The sequence below is a fragment of the Leopardus geoffroyi genome, chromosome B2 (genome assembly GCF_018350155.1).
Source record: "Leopardus geoffroyi isolate Oge1 chromosome B2, O.geoffroyi_Oge1_pat1.0, whole genome shotgun sequence".
NCBI lineage: Eukaryota > Metazoa > Chordata > Mammalia > Carnivora > Felidae > Leopardus > Leopardus geoffroyi.
In genome coordinates, this window is record NC_059332.1 from 4,404,156 (window position 1) to 4,423,801 (window position 19,646).

Genomic DNA, 19,646 nt, shown 5'->3' on the forward strand with positions numbered 1-19,646 from the left:
ATTAACAAGGGACGGCTCTTACTGTAGTCCATTACGTTTGGAATGGTTCGTATATAGCAACAGATAACCAGAACACTTAGTGTCTAGAAATAAGGCTTGAAAGCGAAGGGAACATGACTGTTGACAGGGTGACCATTACAAAGCTTTTAAGCAGAGAAATGTTTCAGGAAGTTAACAATTTCAGCAATGTAGGCAGGATATATCAGAGGAAGGTAACAATTTTCATTATGCAGGCAAGACGTACTGGGGAGAGGAGAGAAGCCTGAGGCAGAAAGCAGGTACAGAGGCTAGCTAGAACAAGAACCAAGGCAAAATAATATTTTTTTCCAAAATTGATTAAAGAGTTAATACAACCCCAGGGGCGCCTGGGTGGCTCAGTCGGTTGAGCGTCTGACTTCGGCTCAGGTCATGATCTCACGTTCGTGGTTTCGAGCCCCGCATCAGGCTCTGTGCTGACAGCTCAGAGCCTGGAGCCTGCTTCAGACTCTGTGTCTCCCTCTCTCTCTGCCCCTCCCCCTCTCATGCTTTGTCTCACTCTGTTTCTCAAAAATAAATAAATGTAAAAAAAAAATTTTTTTAATTAAAAAAAAAATAAAGACTTAATACAACCCCAAATGAAACATGCACACTTTTGTAATGCAACTACAAAGAAACACAAGGACTGTTAGAATAACTGTTCCATCAGGTAAGGTAGGAGTGCAGGGGGAACCGTGACTGAAAATTGACTTATTAAAGTCTTCTTCGAAGAGGCAATAGACTGTTTCTCGACCTCAATGGCGGACACAGTGGTTGACTTTACCATTATTTGCATTCTGGTACGCGGAACGGCAAACTTTTCTCTAAGTAAAGAACTGCAAGAATGGCCTTAACAGCATTACTCAACCTAGTCATTAAGCTAACCCAAATATCCAATTAACCGCAGAATGGATAACTTGTAGAATGGTCACACATCAGAATACAAAACGGAAGCAAAAGTAAATAAACTATAGCTCCATACAACACTATGTAAAACCTCAATTTCTCAGGTCCAAAGCTTCTCTCAACCTGCCTGGACCGTGCAGAGAATGGGGAGCTTCAAGTCTGAGAAGCAAGCATCCAGGAACCACTTCAGCAAACACAGAGAAAAGTCAAGGTCTGAACTGAGTGACACTCGGGATTCCTAGAATCGGTCACTCTCAGAACATCTAAGCCGTCGGGACAGCCACAACAGAGGCCAAGGCTCCAGGAGACTCGGTCTACCTATGACAATCTATCGCCAATAATGATCAAAACTGGTACATCTCACCTCCACAGAAAAATACACAAGACAAGATGTAAATAACTTCATTCCCAAGAGTTCATTTTCCTGGATGGCTTTCTCAGAACACAGTAATAAGCAATCAGATAAGCAAACAGGATAACTCCTGATTCACGCGGGCCTCCCAACCCCTGTGCTGGCAACACCTCACTGCCGAGAGCTCCCTGGACCTTCCCCGGTGGGGTCTGTGCCAATCAGAACCAACCCTTCCTCGTGTTTTCACTAAGGCACCCCGGGGGTTACACTACATGATGTAGAAAGGTTTCCAAACACCAATGCTTGTCATCTCGACTGATTTTCTCGTGGTGACAGCTTTTTACTATCAGTCCATGGCACGGATTCTGCTTCCCAATGTGTTTTGTCTTGATCTCCTAAGACACTCTTAACTACCACTTGACTCTGATCTGAAAAGTAAAGTCACCCTTGAAGAGTTATAGCAGTTTAGGTAGTGCTCCCCTGAGTCTTGGTAACATGGGAACATAATATTCTCTTGTCATTTCCACAGGACATTTCTACTGTTTCCTGAAAATGGGAACAAAGACATCTTAAGACTCCAACCCTGAGAAGGAAGATCCAATGTTAATACCCTTTAGAGTCACGTAGCAGAATCTTTTCCTACACTCTGTTGAAGACAGAGGAGACAATTAACATTCCCTAACCTTTTCCCTGCTAAAATGTATTACCATGTAGAGTTGTTCGTTGCTGTGGTGGTTGTTAATCCAGCCGTGGTCTGGGGTTTGTAATACAAATTGAGATCCTTAGTTCTCATCTCAGTTGGCAACTCTGAATGATCCAAACCTTCCCTTAAAACTCAAATGTACCTAGGGGCGCCTAGGTGGCTCAGTCGGTTGAGTGTCCGACTTCAGCTCGGGTCATGATTTCACTGTTTGTGGGTTCAAGCCCCTGTCGGGCTCTGTGCTGACAGCTCAGAGCCTGGAGCCGCTTGGGATTGTGTCTCCCTGTCTCTCCGCCCTTCCCCTGCTCACACTCTGTTTCTCTTTCAAAAATAAAGAATTAAAAAAAAAAAAAAGCAAAACACAAACATACCAAGTTTTTCACTTATTTCCAGAAAAGAAAAAACACGCCATGATAAAACTGACAAAATAAGGGCAGCATCACAGAAAAGATCATGAACTGGGATGAGTTAAGATGATGGAATAGTAAGGGTACCCTGAGCTTGTCCCTAAAACACAGCTAGATCAGCACCAAACCATTTTGAACACGTAGGAAATCGATCTGAAGATTAACAGAACAATCTGCATAATCTCACGGACAGAACGTGGCAGCTTCTCTGAACAAGGACACCAAAACACACCTCAGATCTAGCTTCCTTACCTAATTTCTTTAATTGTTAATTTTTTGATTTCATTCTATTATTATAGCTGTTGTTTTTTCTTCCTCCAAAATGACAAGAGGGAGGAATTTACCTCAAAAGAAAGAAGAGGAAATAAATGAAGGCCAGGGATTTAATCAATGCAGATATGAGTAAGATGTCTGAACTAGATTTTAAAACAAGGATTATAAGGATACTAGCTGGGCTTGAAAAAAGCATAGAAGACACCAGAGAATCCCTTTCTGCAGAGATAAAAGAACTAAAATCTAGTCAGGCCAAAATTAAAAATGCTATAACCAAGTTTCAAACCCAAATGGAGGCCATAAAAACAAGGGTGGATGAGGCAGAAGAGGGAATCAATAATATCTAGAAGATGAAATTATGGAAAACAATGAAGCTGAAAAGAAGAAGGAAACAAAGGTAACAGATCACAAAGGCAAACTTAGGGAACTCGGTGATTTATTAAAACATAATAACATTCGTATCATAGGGGTTCCAGAAGATGAAGAGAGAGAGAAGGGGGCAGAAGGTTTATGTGAGCAAATTATAGCTGAAAACTCCCCTTATCTAGGAAGGACACAGACATCAAAATCCAAGAAGCACAGAGAACTCCCATTAAATTCACCAAAAGCCAGCCATCGCCAAGACATATCATAGTCAAATTCATGAAACACACAGAAAAGGGAAGAATTCTGAAAGTGGCAAGGGGGAAAAGAAGTCCCTAACCTACAAGGGAAGACAGATCAGGTTCACAGCAGATCTGTCCACAGACACTTGGCAGACCAGAAAGGGATGGCAGGATATATTCAATGTGCTGAATCAGAAAAACATGCAGCCAAGAATACTCTATCCAGCAAGACTGTCATCAAAACAGAAGGAGAGATAGTTTCCCAGGCAAAGAAAAAACTGAAGGTGTTTGTGACCACAAAACCAGCCCTACATGAAATTTTAAGGGAGACTCTTTGAGTGCAAAGAAAAAAAAAAAAAAAAGACCAAAAGCAACAAAGACTAGAAAGGACCAGAGAGTATCACCAGAAACACCAACTCTAAGGCAAAACAATGGCACTGAATTCATATCTTTTACAATAATCACTCTGAATATAAATGGACTAAATGCTCCAATCAAAAGACACAGGGTATCAAAATGGATAAAAACACAAGATCCATCTATATGCTGCCTACAAGAGATTCATTTTAGATCTAAAGACACCTGTAAATTGAAAGTGAGAGGATGGAAAACTGTCTATCATGCTAATGGACACCAAAAGAAAGCCAGAGTAGCCAAATTGTATCAGACAAACTAGACTTTGAAACAAACGCTATCGGGGCACCTGGGTGGCTCAGTCAGTTAAGTGTCCACCTTCAGCTCAGGTCATGATCTCACAGTTCAGGAGTTCAAGGTCGACACTGGGCACACTGCCGTAAGCACAGAGCCCACTTCGGATCCTCTGTCCCCCTCTCTCTCTGCCCCTCCCCCCCATGCTCGCTCGCGCGCACTCTCTGTCAAACATTAAAACAAAGACTAACAAGAGATGAAGAAGGACATTATATCATAATTAAGAAGTCTGTCGATCAAGAATATCTAACAATTGTAAATATATATGCCCCCAATATGGAACCACTCAAATATAAAAGGAGGAGGATAGGGGATGGGCTAGATGGTGATGGGTATTAAGGAGGGCACTTGTTGGGATGAGCACTGGGTATTTGCTGTAAGTGATGATCACTGAAGTCTACCCCTGAAACCAATATTGCACTTCATGTTAACTAACATTTAAAGAAAAGGAATGAAAAGAAAAGAAAAGAGAAAAGAGAAAAAAGAAAAAAGAAAAGATCATGAACTAGCCTCTGGAAATGCAAAATTTTCTGTAATGTAGGGATTTTGTGTGTCTCTTTTCCTTTCAATTAAGAAAACTGGCCACTTTAGGGGCGCCTGGGTGGCGCAGTCGGTTAGGCGTCCAACTTCAGCCAGGTCACGATCTCGCGGTCCGGGAAGTTCGAGCCCCGCGTCAGGCTCTGGGCTGATGGCTCAGAGCCTGGAGCCTGTTTCCGATTCTGTGTCTCCCTCTCTCTCTGCCCCTCCCCCGTTCATGCTCTGTCTCTCTCTGTCCCAAAAATAAATAAACATTGAAAAAAAAAATTTTTAAGAAAACTGGCCACTTTATATGGTTGTTCATTTTAAAAGGAGTCTTTTTAAAGTCGTCAAGAATCTTCAAACTACTCTACGGTGAACCCAGGGCGGTACACCCATAGGATTTTAGATCGAAGACTCCAAACCCTTCTCATCACGTTCAACCAGCCACTTATTTGGAAAGCCAACAATCACATGTTTCCTGAAGCAATTCCTCAAATAACGACAGCACTCTTGTTGTTTTGGATGTTAAAAATAAACTAATAGTGGGGGAGGGGGCTATTTCAAAAAGTTAAAATGCAAAACCAAACAAGTTGGCAAGTGATTCAGGGTCTAAGTCACTTGCCTTAGTCACAGAGCCCATCTGACCCAGACCGGAAACCACGCGTATGGAATTGTTCACAGACATTTTGAAAAGGAAAACACAAGCCAGCGCTGTTCTTCATACCTGATTTCACACTCCAAACAGCATTTCTTCCTTTTGAAATGAGAGCGAGAATAAAGAGAGACAGCCTAGATTAGGAAAGAATTATACCAATGCCCTCGGGACAACCTTGACAAACATTAACCCACACGCAAAACTCTTCTGGAAGCATCAGGCTCAAGATTGTCACTCTGATGAGTAAGAAATATGAAAACACAAACACACGAGTCTGAAGGGAATGAGCTGCCAGCTGGGCTCTCATGAGCCAGGTTTAAACTCAATGATGCATGTCATTGAGCCTTTAGAGGATTGACGAGATTAGCTCGTCTTGCAAATCTACCGGGAGCAAGAAAAAAAAAAAAAAAATCGATGTATCCAAAGCGGTATATTCTCTTCGCCTCGGCACCACTCCCCCTCCACCCCATCATTCCCGCCCCTGCAAATTACAGTGTAATTACACTTTTTAACATGTCGGCTCACAGACCTTGGAGAGGTCCCGTGAGAAATGTGCAGCAAAGCCTTTTCCAGCTATGCCTCTTTTTGGCCCATCGGTATCTAAAGCAGCGCACGCTTCAGGAATATACTTAAATAAAATTTTGGAAGCTATAGAGAACAAGTGGGTGGGCATTTTCCCAAGTACAATGCTTCCTAACTGCTCTTCTCCAGGGAGGAACTGGATGGCTCTAGCATGCACATGGTCATCCCCAGACGCGAATGCTTACCCCACATTCAGTTCTGATACAGCCTTTTACCTAGTCAGTTTTCCATGACAGCATTCAAGTTGCTTGCGATCTACCTTGAAGCTCCGGGACAGACCCTCAAGACTTAAGGGAGGTGGCTGAAGACGCACACGCGTGGAGGCAGGTCCCCAGGGAAGACAAAAGAGCACACTGGAGGCTTCATAAGCGGCCTCAGGACGACGTCCACGTTTCCCCATTTCTCAGTTCCTGAGGCCGTGTGCTATAAGGGTCACGGTGTCCTAACAATGGGTATGTCTCTGCAGGAGAGCAGATCCCGGGCAAATGAGAGGGGAGAGGACATTAGGAGGGTGTGTCTGATGAGAACGATGACGGGCACTGCCCAGTCCCTAGACCTGCATCCTCTCAATCTATCTCCCCGGGGGCCGATGGAGAGCACAGGCATGCAGACTGTTTCCTCCGTGCCTGTGCTCCACGTGAGAAAAGCCGCCCAAACCACGTGTAGTCTCCCTGTCATCAGACCTGCAACATTAACACCAATGCCCCACGCATGACCCAAACCTCCTGATTTGGATAAGCTGAAAAAAAAAACGGTAGTTACAAACCCCTAGATGCAAAAGATGCCGGCCTTGGGTGAGTGAACTGAAAGAAACACACAGAATTGATAGGAATCCGGAGAGGATTCAGCCATGGATTGGAGTAGGTAACAAAGAGCAAAATCGGGTTAAGAACGTGAATAGTCTAACGACCGCCAACCTGCCTATGGGGGAGAGCATGTGAGTAGTCCAGGAGCCTTTAAAAAAGAATCCCCTCACCCTCCCAGGATTCTGGTCTGTTTCCCTAGAGCAGCTCAGTTGCCCTTGAACATCCTTTATTCTGCGGCACTGGTTTGACCCTAGAGCATCACGTCGTACAGCTTGAACAAGACAGACACAACCCGGCCCTCACAGAACTTCCATCCCAGGACCACTAATGAGTTTAGAGACCCTAGAGGCTCTTGAGAAAGGTAGTGTCTAAGTATGGGGACTACAGACAAGGAAGAATGGAATGAAAAAATAAAGCTTTGAATGGTGGCCAGTTGGGAATTAGGTTCCAACAGAGCTTCTGGGAGCCAACTGCCACCATGGGAAAATTCACCAACGCGTATGAGAATTACTGCCCCGTTTGCTAACAAACTCCAGCTCAACAGGGGCCCATCGACCTCTCCTCTTGATCCTCTAATGCGTCTCATTCCTCCCTTCTTTTCTCCACAATTCATACCCAAACGAGAAAGTAACATTTTTGTAAAACCTCCCAAATTCAGACAATGACCCCTATCCCCCCAAACTGGGCCACTCTGGATCCTTCCAAACTACTGTGCCGCTTAAGTACAGACTGTCCCTTTACGAAGAAGCGTGCTCAAGATTCTAACATACAGAAATGTCCATCCAATGTACTCCGTCGTAATTTGATTGGCAAAATATTATTAATACAGGCTATCTAAAAGCACTGACCGTAAGTAGCCTCTTTATATAGAAGCTGGCACTAATCATAATAGTAAGAATCATGGGGGGGAATTAAATCCTCAACAATGAGGGGATATACTGAAGATTAGGGCAAAAGAGTTCTGGAAAAAGTCCAAGTATTTAGGCATTAGTAGGAAAGGAGACGTCTATAGCAATGACCCCTGCTGTTATTAAGCCCACTGCAATAAAAAAAACAAAAATTGAAAAAAGAAAAAAAAATTGAGAACTAATTTTTTAGTAGTTACTACATGCAAAATACAGCAATAGTAATATGTTGCATATTATAAAACAAAGATAGAAATTTTAAAATGATTCAGCAATAAGCATAAATAGAAGCTCTAAATTTTTTTTGTAGCTCATCTTGCATTTTTCTTTGGGGAGATACAGCCCACAGAGTGTATGTTTGTAAATAAAGTTTTATTGGAACACAGTCACACTCATTCAATTGCACGTTGTCTAGAGTTGCTTTTGAGCTGCCACGGTGGCTGCCTGCCCCATAAAGCCTAAAATATTTACTATCTGGCCCTTGACGGGAAAAGTTTTCCGCCTTCTGATCTCAGTAATGACAAAAGTGCTTCTAGCCCTTTACCAAGTAGGAAAAGTAAATGATCATGAATGCAGTGTTTACTGACAAAATGAAAATTCTCCAGCTAAGGAATTAGGAAAAACTCTGTTTGTAGGGAAATTCTAAGTTTCGACAAGGTTCCTCAACGGTGGGCAGCATTCCATATATTTCTATGTATGTGAAGTAACTGTATTTAGTAGCTTCCCTAGATATGGTTTCCCTCTGTGGCCAGATTAATCATCAAATTGAGCACAGCGGATATGCTGGAAAACAGCACTGACATTACGCATAGCCTATTAATGGTGTAAAAACTGTTGAAGATGTGACAAAGGAAGCCGGAGAAACACCTCAAGCCGCCATACACGGTGTCTTCACTCCAAGTATGGTCCATGGACCCCTGCGGAACCCCGGGACTCCCTCGAGGGCCTCACAAGTTCAAAACTACTCTCATAATAACACTAAAACAAACTGTCCTTTACACCATGTAGACCGTCTGCATGGATACTAGAAAAATGACAGCAGGGAAAACCACCGGCGCCTTAGCAGGAATCAACACGGCCATGCCAGGCCTGGACGCCGGTCACTGTGTTCGTTACCGCCACACATGCGGTTTCTTCCAACAAATGCCCGTGTCATTTAAGAACGCCCCTGGGGCGCCCGGGTGGTGCAGTCAGCTGCCCGACTCTTGATCTGGGCTCAGGTCACCATCTCACGGGTTCATGAGTTTGAGCTCCTGATGGCACAGAGCCTGCCTGGATTCTGTCTCTCTCCCTTTCTGCCCCTCCCCTGCACATGCTCTCTAGCTCTCTAAAAATAAATAAATAAACTTAAAAAAAGAAAAAGCTGGGGCACCTGGGTGGCTCAGTCAGTTAAGCCTCCGATTCTTGCTTTCGGCTCAGGTCATGATCTCAAGGTTGGTGAGTTCAAGCCCCACACTGGGCTCTGTACGAACAGTGTGGAGCCTGCTTGGGATTCTCTCTCCCTCTCTCTCTCTGCCCCTCCCTCCCTCATGCTGTCTTTCTTTGTCAAAAAAAAAAAAAAAAAAAAAAAAGGAAAGACAGAAAGACAGAAAGAAAGAAAGAGAGAAAGAAAGAAAGAAAAAGGAATGCCCTTGATGAAGTAGAAAGTACCTCTTTTATTAAATCTCAGCCCTTGAGTACCTGCCTGTGCGACAAAACAGAAACAGGCACAAAATGCTTCCTCTTTATACAAAGGGCTCATCTTCTCAATGCGAAGTATCTTTGTGATAGAGTTCTAAGCAGAACTCGCTCTTTCATGGAACACCATGAAAAAAATGACAAAGGACAGTCAATTCAGACTTGGGATTTAGCAGATGTTTTCTCTACAGTGTAAAAAGTTAGCCCATCACTTCGAGGAACTTTTTTCCAACAGTAAAGTTATAACTTTAAAAAAACAAACAAACAAAAAAAACACACTTGAATCTGGAGAAACTTTTATCAGCCACTAGGAGACTGACAGTTTTGCCACGCTTAAAAAGACTTTTTTGAGAGGATCAGCAGTGTTAACAAATGTCCTCTTTTCTCCCTATTGTACAACAGCAAAATATCTGCACACTATGCATAACCCAGTGAACCAGTATTTTCTAAATGAACGATGCAGAATGCTTGCTACAAAACCCTCTGGGGGTAAGATTAGTTCGAAGTACAAGATGGACCAAATGGATTTGCTTTTTAAGTTTATTTATTTTTGAGAGAGAGAGAGAGAGCGCGCGCACGCGCACACACTCAAGCGGGGGAGGGGCAGGGAGAGAGGGGGAGAGAAGAGTCTCGACGTGGGGCTCAACCTCACAAACCGTGAGATCGTGACCTGAGCCAAAATCAAGAGCCAGGCGCTCAACCGACTGAGTCACCCAAGGGCCCCAGTGGGATTTAAAGTAAAATAAAAAAAGTTCGTTGATACGGTTTCTGACTCCACACAGCAACTGAACTTTGGGAAACCATCGCTTTACTAGTCATGGTGAAGTATGAAAGAGGAGTATCCACAGTCATGTGACAAGGCTATTAACACTCCCTTTTCTAAGTACGCGTCTGCTTAAGCCTGGATGTTCTAAATGTACTTCAGTCAAAGCCACACATCACGAGAGAGCGTGAACAGAAGCGGACATGGGAATCCAGCTGCCTTCTATGAAGTTAGAAGTTAAGAGATCAGCACACAGGTGAAGGGAAGCCACTCTTCCGGCAGACTTAGGTTTGTCTCGGAAAATGGTTATTGTTCACGAAAACGGTACCTACGTTAGCATGTAATGGGTTTATTAACATGTTTAAAGGCATTAATTAGTAAGTGTTTAATTTTAGTTTTAGCTTCTAATACGGTGAGTCCCAAAAGATATAACCCACGTAACCCAAAAGCTCAATCACTGTCAAGACCTGTAAAGGGTTCCGGGGGCCGCACACATTGAGCCCTAATGCTGCAGGGCGACCCAATCCTCTTACCCTACGTACAATTTCCTGCATTTATTGGAGAAAAACCTGCAGACTAAGATTCTTCCTTGTTTCTCAGTTCACTTTTTCACGAGCTACGCAGGACACCCAGGGAAGCCGGAGCGGGAGTACGACGTCCCCTCGTGTGCAGGAAGAGGAGGAACAGCTCCAGGCGGGAGAAAACCACCCTGGCTCCACAAGCAGGAAGCAAATCCACGCTTGAGAACCAGGGGCTTCGGGCACTTGGCTTCGGCCACGAACACAGACCAGGCCTCGCTGCCCTCTGCAGCCCCCAGCGCCGCAGAGAGGGCTCCCGTCTGTGTTCTCTGCTCCGTTCCATTGCCTAGGACTCTTCGGGGACCCCTGTACAGCTCTGGATTTTCCCGCCAGGTAGGTGGGAAAATAATTTGAAATGGCATTTTTCAGGCCACGACGCCGCATTCCAGCTGTGCGCGTAGCGCGAAAGGTAGGGCCGGATGCCAGGATTCTCTCTCTCGATGCCAAACAGAGAGGACGGACTGACTGGGCTGAGGTTCACGGCGGTGGGACTAGCGTCTGCTGCTTAAAATAAGCAGCGTTTCCAGGGAGGAGGCTGGGATACCCAGCAAAGATGCAGGGGCACCGCCCAACGCTGCCTAACCCTGAACGAAGCTTCTTCCCTGGGGCCTGACCCCGCTAGCCACAGCCCTAAACATACGAACGTCAAGATCTTAAAACCCGCAGGTTTCTCAAATAAAGTGTAACGGGATTCACAGCCGTGTTATCGTTATCGCAAGGCAGATAACGGCAAACCCGTTCCCACCAACATGCGCGCATCTATACCCTAGCAGCGAATCCCCAACTCATAAAGAAATTGTAAGCCAAAAGTCATTTCTTAGGATTACAGCATAAAATTGCCTCCTAGAAAAAATGTTCTAAGGCAATTAGGCAAAATAATACTATATTACATAGTATTATATACACAGGGCAGATGATTAAATAGACTTTCGTAAGCCGGTATAAGAACCTCAGAATTATATTATTTCCACAGTTCCTAACTATGAACTCTGGATTTCAAGTACACACAGGCACCTCCATCCCAAATGAACACATCTGAGACTATTACTTGAAAGGCAAAATTCAGAGAGTCTTAGATTCTCCCGATTCCCCTTGTAACGGGATTTTCTGGAGATCGCCTGTGTCTATAAGCACCAGCTGAGAAGTATGGTTCCGGAAGCAAAATCAGTTGCAAATGGAAGGAAAGAAAGCAGTGGCTTACCTGTGGTCAAGATGGCTGAAGTCTTGCAAATTCAATTCCCTGGTGTCCTGTGTCAGATAAATTGTATCCACATCCTGTTTAAATATAATTAAATCATGTAAATAGTCCGCACAGATGATCAGGAAAGAGGGATGCAGAGAGAGAATTAGACAATGACACAGACAGATTTTCACATAATCTGAGGAAGGAAGATTTTAAGCCGAAAACATGAATGGTGGGGGGAAAGGAAGAAAAAAAGAAACCAGCCAGTCAAAGACTGGAATATTCTCCAGGCGGGGGCGGGGCACACACAAGCCTGCACACAGACACAACTTACCCACTGTACTTCCTCTCTGTATGAAAATCCAAGCCAGTCACACACACAGGCGTACATCTGAGAAAATCCACCTGAAACACACAACAGAAACGTGACAGGTTTTTGGCGAAATGATTTTTAAGTCAAAGTTTAAAAGTTTAAATATGGCCGATGTTGACAATGCTGATTATTTCTTTCTGTTTGGGAAAACGGCAAAGGTTCTCCCCCTTGTTCTATAGTAAGTACACAGCAGGACGCAATACAGCTTAAACACAGGACTTTTATCCACCAGTCTAAAGTCTGTGCAGTGGTAATTACACCTTAAAACTAATTGTACCTTTACAGAAGCATACTAGGAATAGACGTAACTTCCTGGCACGGGGACATCCATGCGGCCATTTATAATTTGGTTTTAAAATGCATGCTCACCGCAGGGCCCCTGTTCGGCCACGGTCTGGCTGTCCCACAGAGCCTGGAGGCTGGCCAGTCGCTCAGAGGGCTCCATGGAGACTTTTTTCATGATTCTCCTGCAAGATCAAAAATAACAATAAATTTCAAAAATCGAGTGGTTGGCACCGCGCATAGAAATCTATTTTGTGGTACGCCTTCTTTTAGACCAAAGATGGCTGCCACTTTGATTTCGGTAAACGTAAATTCCACTTTCTGAGCATCAAGAAGCTGGAAACCTCAGACACTTAATCTCCTTTCTTTAGCCCCCTTTTATACGCCCAAGGAATTATCCAGGGATGTGGACAGTCTCTATGTTATTTCGTTGTTTCGTGGCAATAGACTGCACTGGAATAATTAGGAGACAGCGTGTTCTACTTGATGAATTATTAGCTTATGTGTATGCTAAATTTGAATCACGAACTTTCAAAAACTTAAAACACACATCTCTTCCTCTGTGCTTCCATAGTACCCCTTACAAACGTCCGTCAAGAAAGACTATGTCATGTCGGAAGAAGTGTTCCTTTTACTGTTGTTCAGAGCCCAGCCGACCACTTCCAAGTTTCCCTATTCACAGATCTGGCGAAGTAAGAGGACCTACCCTGTGGGGTAATCGCGAGAAAGAAAGAAATTAATATTTCTTTGAATATTGTTTGAAGTTATCAAAACAATCCGCGCTGCCTGGTGAAGTCTCAATAAACATTAGCCGATGCTCTCAGAGTTATCACATACTAATCGTTTCAATTTTTTTTTAACATTTATTCACTTTTGAGAGACAGAGACTGAGCGTGAGCGGGGGAGGGGCAGAGAGAGAGAGGGAGACACAGAATCCGAAGCAGGCTCCAGGCTCTGAGCTGTCAGCACAGAGCCTGATGTGGGGCTCAAACCCACAAACCGCGAGATCATGACCTGAGCCGAAGTCGAATGCTTAACTGACTGAGCCACCCAGGTACCCCTCACGTAGTAATCATTTAATGGGTAATTTATGAATCCACTAACTCACCCCCAAATTTTTATTAAATGTCTACAGCATGGCAAGACCAGCTGTCAGATACTAGATACACAACCGTGAACAAAACTGACACCATCCCTGCCCTCCAAATGGACAGCCTATCGTGAGAAGCAGACAAACAGGAGGTATAAAAGGAGAAGTAGAGGGTATGGGGGGGCGGGGGGTGCAGAAAATGGGCACTTAACTTCTCCTCTGGTGGGGGGAGGGCAGCGGAGCGTGGGGAATGTGGACGGTGCTCTCCAGTCCCTACCACGTCTATGCTAAAACCTGAAGAGGAATAAAGACTTCATTGGGGTGGGGGTGGGAGGAGGAGATGGGGAACCGGGAGCTGGGGAGACCGCTCCAGACGAAGGGACAGCAAGTTCACGGCCGTGAGAAGGCTCGTGCTCACCACGAGAAATGGCACACGGTTCAAAGTGGGCCAGCAAACACTGCGTGATGGGGAGGGGGTAACGGAAGAGTCCGGGGAGCTCGCAGGAACCAGGTCGCGGACAGCCTTCGAGGTCCGATTACGGGGTTTGGATTTTGTTCGTAGGGCACTGAGGAGCCACGAAAAGCCTGAACAGGGTGCACCGGCTGGTGAGACGGGCACCGTCCACAAAATCTGCAGGGCGGGGGCGGGGGCAAACTTTGGACCCAGATAAAGAACTTGAGAAATTAAATAGAAGAGCCCAGTGAGAGTGAAGGTCATGAGCTTCTGTAGGCAGCAGGTGGACCAGCCATGAGACTTCGTCGGGCTCCCGCCCGCCACAGCCCAGACGTGTGCAGGAAGGGGCAGCGGGCACGCTGTGGGGCTGCTGGCTTTCCAAGCAGGTGGCCAGATGGACTTGAGGGTACTGCTGGGGTGACGGACACTGTGGGCTGGGCGCTCAGGAGAGGGAGGGGAAGATCCAAGGGATCTACGGCCCAGAGGCCCTGAAAAAGTCCGAGCGCTGGTCCTTCCAAGGGAGAGAGGGCCGAACGGCCGTGGTCACAGCGAGACGAGTGAATTGTGACTTGACCCCAGCACACGCTGTTCCAGGAGCTGACGAGGTCTCGGGTGTGGCCCTCAAGAGTCAAGTGGGGAGGAGGGGAGGAGGTCACAGGCTGTGAGGAAGGGTATTGGGTCAGAAGCACCGGGACCAAGGTAGGACCCGGGTGCGAAATGGTGTAAATAAAGATGCTAAGTTATACTGAACATATTTTCATCTTTCTTTAATGACTTAAAAGCACTTCTGCCCCATATAATGTTCTCAGTCATCGTGACGGATCTCAATCACCTCATGGAGTATTGGAGGAAAATAGTTGTCTCCATTTTCTCACGGGATGGATTCCAGAGAAAATGTGCTACCTCCTGGCAAGTTGCCCTGTTCTACTCCTAGAGAAACCCCGCAATACACAACAAAGCATTTAAACACCAACGTTCTGCTTGCCCTGAAAACATTCCTACACATCCTTGCGGTTTTTACGACTGAAGCATAATCAGGTATAACCAACTAGGCCAAACGTCATTAATTCCTTCAAATTCTCATGTAAATGCATGAGGTCTGCGAGTGCAGCATGATTTTTCTCAATCTCACCTGAAAACACCTATGATTAAATCCCATCATCTTAAAACTCCTGAACTGGGGGGTAACTGTGGGTTTAACAAGACATTCGCAAACGGACGTGATATTACAGAATCTTCCAGATCTTACAGAACGATTCATCTCGGTTCCATACCATCATCGGGCATTTTGGTGGCATTGTTTTCTGGCGACCAGACAGCAAAACCAGATATTACGCAAAGCAACAGCAGACCTGTCAGAAACAGCCCCCGGCGCTTACACGACTCAGTTAAGTGAACCTTGGACACCTCAAACTAGACATAGGTCTGACTTCCTCTGAGATCACATCTGTCTTCGAGAATTCTTGCTTCACTTCAGCAGGACTGTGGGGCATGCTGTTTCAATGACACACAGGACGAAGTTAAGCTAGTCAAAAGCAGGAAGAAAACAGGGCAAAAAAATCTTTGGCAGGAAGCTGGGAGGATCAAGAATAGGAAGGTGGCAGTCTAGGATTAGAGGGAGAAACAGATGACTTCTCGTGGCAGATTCAGAAACTAAAGCCTCAATTTTATTCCCAAAACAACACTGGACATTCCTGCTCAGGGGGTGAGGGCAAGTCAACTGGAAAATGAGAAGCAGCGGCTAGGGTAGACGTCTGTGTGCAGAGGCTGCCCCTTGACCTTCAAAACCACTCTTTGACGGGATCAGTCTGAGGTTTTCTAAGCAGCCCCGCTCTGTGACACTCCTCTTTCTTTTGCAAGGAACTGCAAAGCACTTCGATTTCAGGAACCGAAGACGTCTCATGAAACAGGTGCATTGACTTGCATAAGAGAGAAAGTTCTAAGGAGTACACTTCCAGGAGATGGCCAGTGCCCACGTGCTCTAACTCAATGCACAGAAACAATGAGAGGGGACCCCCCCCCCTCAACGGCCCATATTGTTTTTCCCTGTAGTTCAACGGCAGCAAAGAGCCCATGTGCGTGCACCACAGGACACAGCTCACACCTACACACACAGGGAGAGGGGGTGTGTTGTACAGACAGACCGACAGACAGAAAGGATTTGCTGGCCGGATAAGTGCCGCGACAGGTAAACCAAAATCCTAGCAGACGCACAAAGCCTGCCTCTCGCTTGCAGGCGGGACTGTGGAGCTGGACCAAGTATGTGTGCATCACAGGCGTTTACTTTACCCAAGCCTCAGAAGGACAGTAAACGTCACCAGCACGCCAGCTCTCTGTGCGAATCTCATGCCTCGATTGTCGACACAAAAACAAATCCGTAAACTCTTTCACTCCGCCGAATTGATTTATTTAAAATTCAGTTCCAAAGCCTCTCCCACTCGAGGGCGGTAGTCACCAGCACCGTGCACGTTTCCCTGACCCAAACCACATCCCAACCAAATACTGCGTCTGCTTTAGAAAAATGAACGGGCTACACAGCACCCTTCTTTTGTTTGCACATCAACTCCTATTCTGCCACTTTTCTTCACAAGAACCTCACCTTTGCATACTTTAATTGGCTTTGACTTCATAAACAGATCTGCGGTATCTTTTTTTTTTAATTTTTTTTTTGTAATGTTTATTTTTGAGACAGAGACAGAGCATGAACAGGGGAGGGGCAGAGAGAGAGGGAGACACAGAATCCAAAACGGGCTCCAGGCTCTGAGCTGTCGGCACAGAGCCTGACGTGGGCCTCGAACCCACAAACCGTGAAATCATGACCTGAGCCGAAGTCAGATGCTTAACCAACTGAGCCACCCAGGTGCCCCGGCGGTATCTTTTTTATTACGGTAGCAAAGAAGCTTTGTCCTAATATGCTGATACTCAGCCAACTTTCCCGAATGTGTCACATATAGGACGGAATAGTCAAGTAGTCCGTAAGTTATTCCCAGGAAAAACAATCCTGTCAGGAGGTTACTGTTCAGGGCGCCCAGGTGGCTAAGTCGGTTAAGCAACCAGCTCTTGACTTCGGCTCAGGTCATGTGTGATCTCACAGTTTATGGGTTCGAGCCCTGTGTTGGGACGTGCATTGACGGTACAGAGCCTGGTTGAGACTCTCTCTCCCTCTCTCTCTCTCTCTCAAAAAATAAAATCATAAACTTCGAAGATATTCCCTACAAACATGGCCAATTTCCTTTCTGATGGGGCGGGCTTTTTTCCGACGCTGCTGGGTACCTGACCGCACTGAAGTCTGTACCACACCTACAACTCCTGTAGCAACACGGAAGCAGTTTACACGGGCTAATTGAATCCTCATCTCCATTCACAGCATGATTCCCCTTTTACAGATGAGGACACCGAGGCACTGAGAAGGGAGTTAACTTGCTAGAGTCTCACCCCCCTGAAGCATCCCACCAAGCTGACACCTTCCAATTCCTACCTCAAGGCTCTCTCCATACACGCTTCTAAAGCAGCCCAAAGGAGTGCGTAACTCCCATCTTATCCTAACATTCAAAAGCCTTCCATAGCTCCCTACTGCCCATCCCAGAGGCTTGTCCTCTGGCCCCCTCCTCACAGTGACGTCTGCAGGCTCCCAATTCCAGCTACGCCAGGCAGGTGGCTATCCTCCCAGCGGCACCTGCTCCCCTCTGCCTCCAGCCTCCGCCATCTCCCCACAGAAGTCCGGTCGGCACACCCTCGACAACCACCCCCCCCAAACAAGGAGGAGAGCAAATACACATCCTACGTTATTTCCCTGGCATCCCAAGTCAAATGTGACTTCTCTTTCTCTGAAACCTGAGGGTTTTCTCTCTCTCTTTCCTACACCACCTCTGGACTACAAACCCTTGGAGAACAGGGCACGGTTCACTTATGCATGTGTGCCCGCCCGAGGAAGTGCTTTAGTGAACACTTTCTAGATGAATTCTTCCATGTACTGATGACTTAATTTAACGCTTCAAAAAAACACAAAAAACTAGCATGGTTTTGGAGAATAGCCAAGGTTCTCAATATTAGAAAAGCCGAAGGCCATAACACAAAACAGCTTCCTGAAGAGAAATGCCATTATGGACACCTCTGGGAAAACAGATTAAACGACACTTAGGCTGCAAATATTTCCCTAGCTTTCCCTCACCGTCACGGTCTCAGGGGCCAGGCCCGAGTGAGAGTGGTCACAAAACAATGCTAATGGCAATCTGATTTTGAAATTTAACTTAAATTTTCTTCTTGAATCTTTAAATTTTCTCCGTATTTTGAAATAACCTTCCCTTACCTTTATTTATTCATTTTGAGAGAGGGGCAGAAAAAGAGGGAGAGAGACTCCCAAGCAGGCTACCTGCTGACAGTGCAGAGCCCGATGCGGGGCTCAAACTCACGAACCATGAGATCATGACCGGAGCCGAAATCAAGAGTCAGACGCTTAACCAACTGAGCCACCCAGCTGCCCCGACACTTTCCTTATTTAATGAGAGGAGGGAAACATCTTTTTGTAAGAAAAGGAGAGAGGAAGAGGTAAATATATATGTACAGAGGGGAGGTGAAGAGAGGATACTGGGGTGAATATTAATTTTAATTGAAATTCTTCATTTTTTTCCTACCTGTATTTTCTTGACTCTACACAAGAGGGCTGATTATTTGTAGATCATTTATATATTGTTTTTATATATTTGATTCTGACCATGGATGTAATTTTCAAAATTTTTATTTGGGTAAAACCAGAAACTCAGATCTTTACAGACACAGCTTCATGTGTATAGTTGAACTTGGGCTGTGCAAGAACTAATTGTCTGAACTGAGGGCAGTCCTGGCTGTTTGTGCTCCAGACCCTCCAGGTTCCTGACATCTGCTCATCAGATATTTTCTTGTCCATCCGTCTCTACCACAAGCGCCCTGAGCAAGTAAGGAGAGGAGGGCTGGGGACCCAAGGTCCCCACCACAGACTCAGGTAATACATCTGACGAAACAAATGACTCAAATAAGGTTGAGGATCCCATATACGGTTCCTTTCTGAAGTTTTTACTTTAATTCCAGTTAGTTAACATACCGCGTGACATCAAATACAGTTTCATATTCTTCAACTTATCGTTGAGTGGGATGTATGACATTTACTAGGGACATATTTTGTTTTGCATGTTCTCCGTTATTTACGTAAAGGAAATGTTTCCCTGACTGACCACTTTAACTAAAGCACGCTAGAGATGGACCAGAAAGGGTATGATGACCTACCTCTCCACCCTCGCCAGTCAATAACCAGCACCAACGTAATTAGCCATTTCCCCTGCCAAAACCGTGCCATGCGATGTAAGGAAAGGAGCTTCAAGATTCAAGGCCGAGTGTGCAAGTCACAAAACATTACAGGTTTAATTCTCACGCCCTAACCGTGCATGGCGGGTACGAAAGCAAAACGAAAGTCAAGTACATTCACATTATTTACATTTTCTGCCAAGCCAAGTTCTAAATTATAATCCGTGCCTTCTTCCACACTGGTGGCTTCATCTGAATTGCCTCTGCCTTCCTGCCCTCCGCTCTAAACCCTCTCCCTGCTTCTCGGGGGTGGGGGGGCGCTCCGCACAGCCAGCCTGCATCCAGCCACCTCCCACATATGCCCAGCCCTCCTCTGTCTCCTCTAGATCAGACGCCTTTTCTTGTAGCTCCTCACGTAGGTTCTCAAGAACTGCTATGTTAGTGAGAGCAGACGTGGGTGGAAAGACGCACTCTCCCCCGTGTCGGTTCACAGAGGTGGGCATATGGGCCCTTCCCGGCTCTTTTTCTTGCAC

General features: G+C 45.6%; 1 protein-coding gene across 11 annotated transcripts in view; it reads right to left on the reverse strand.

The window, feature by feature from the left end:
* Positions 1-19,646, reverse strand: part of CARMIL1 (capping protein regulator and myosin 1 linker 1) — a 310,299-nt gene that overhangs the window by 159,210 nt on the left and 131,443 nt on the right. For all 11 annotated transcript variants that reach the window (XM_045497187.1, XM_045497188.1, XM_045497184.1 and 8 more), the window contains 3 exons: positions 12,377-12,474; positions 11,969-12,039; positions 11,653-11,726 (listed from right to left, as the gene is read on the reverse strand). In XM_045497187.1, coding sequence (XP_045353143.1) covers positions 11,653-11,726; positions 11,969-12,039; positions 12,377-12,474 — 243 coding nt within the window. The remainder of the gene's footprint in view (positions 1-11,652; positions 11,727-11,968; positions 12,040-12,376; positions 12,475-19,646) is intronic.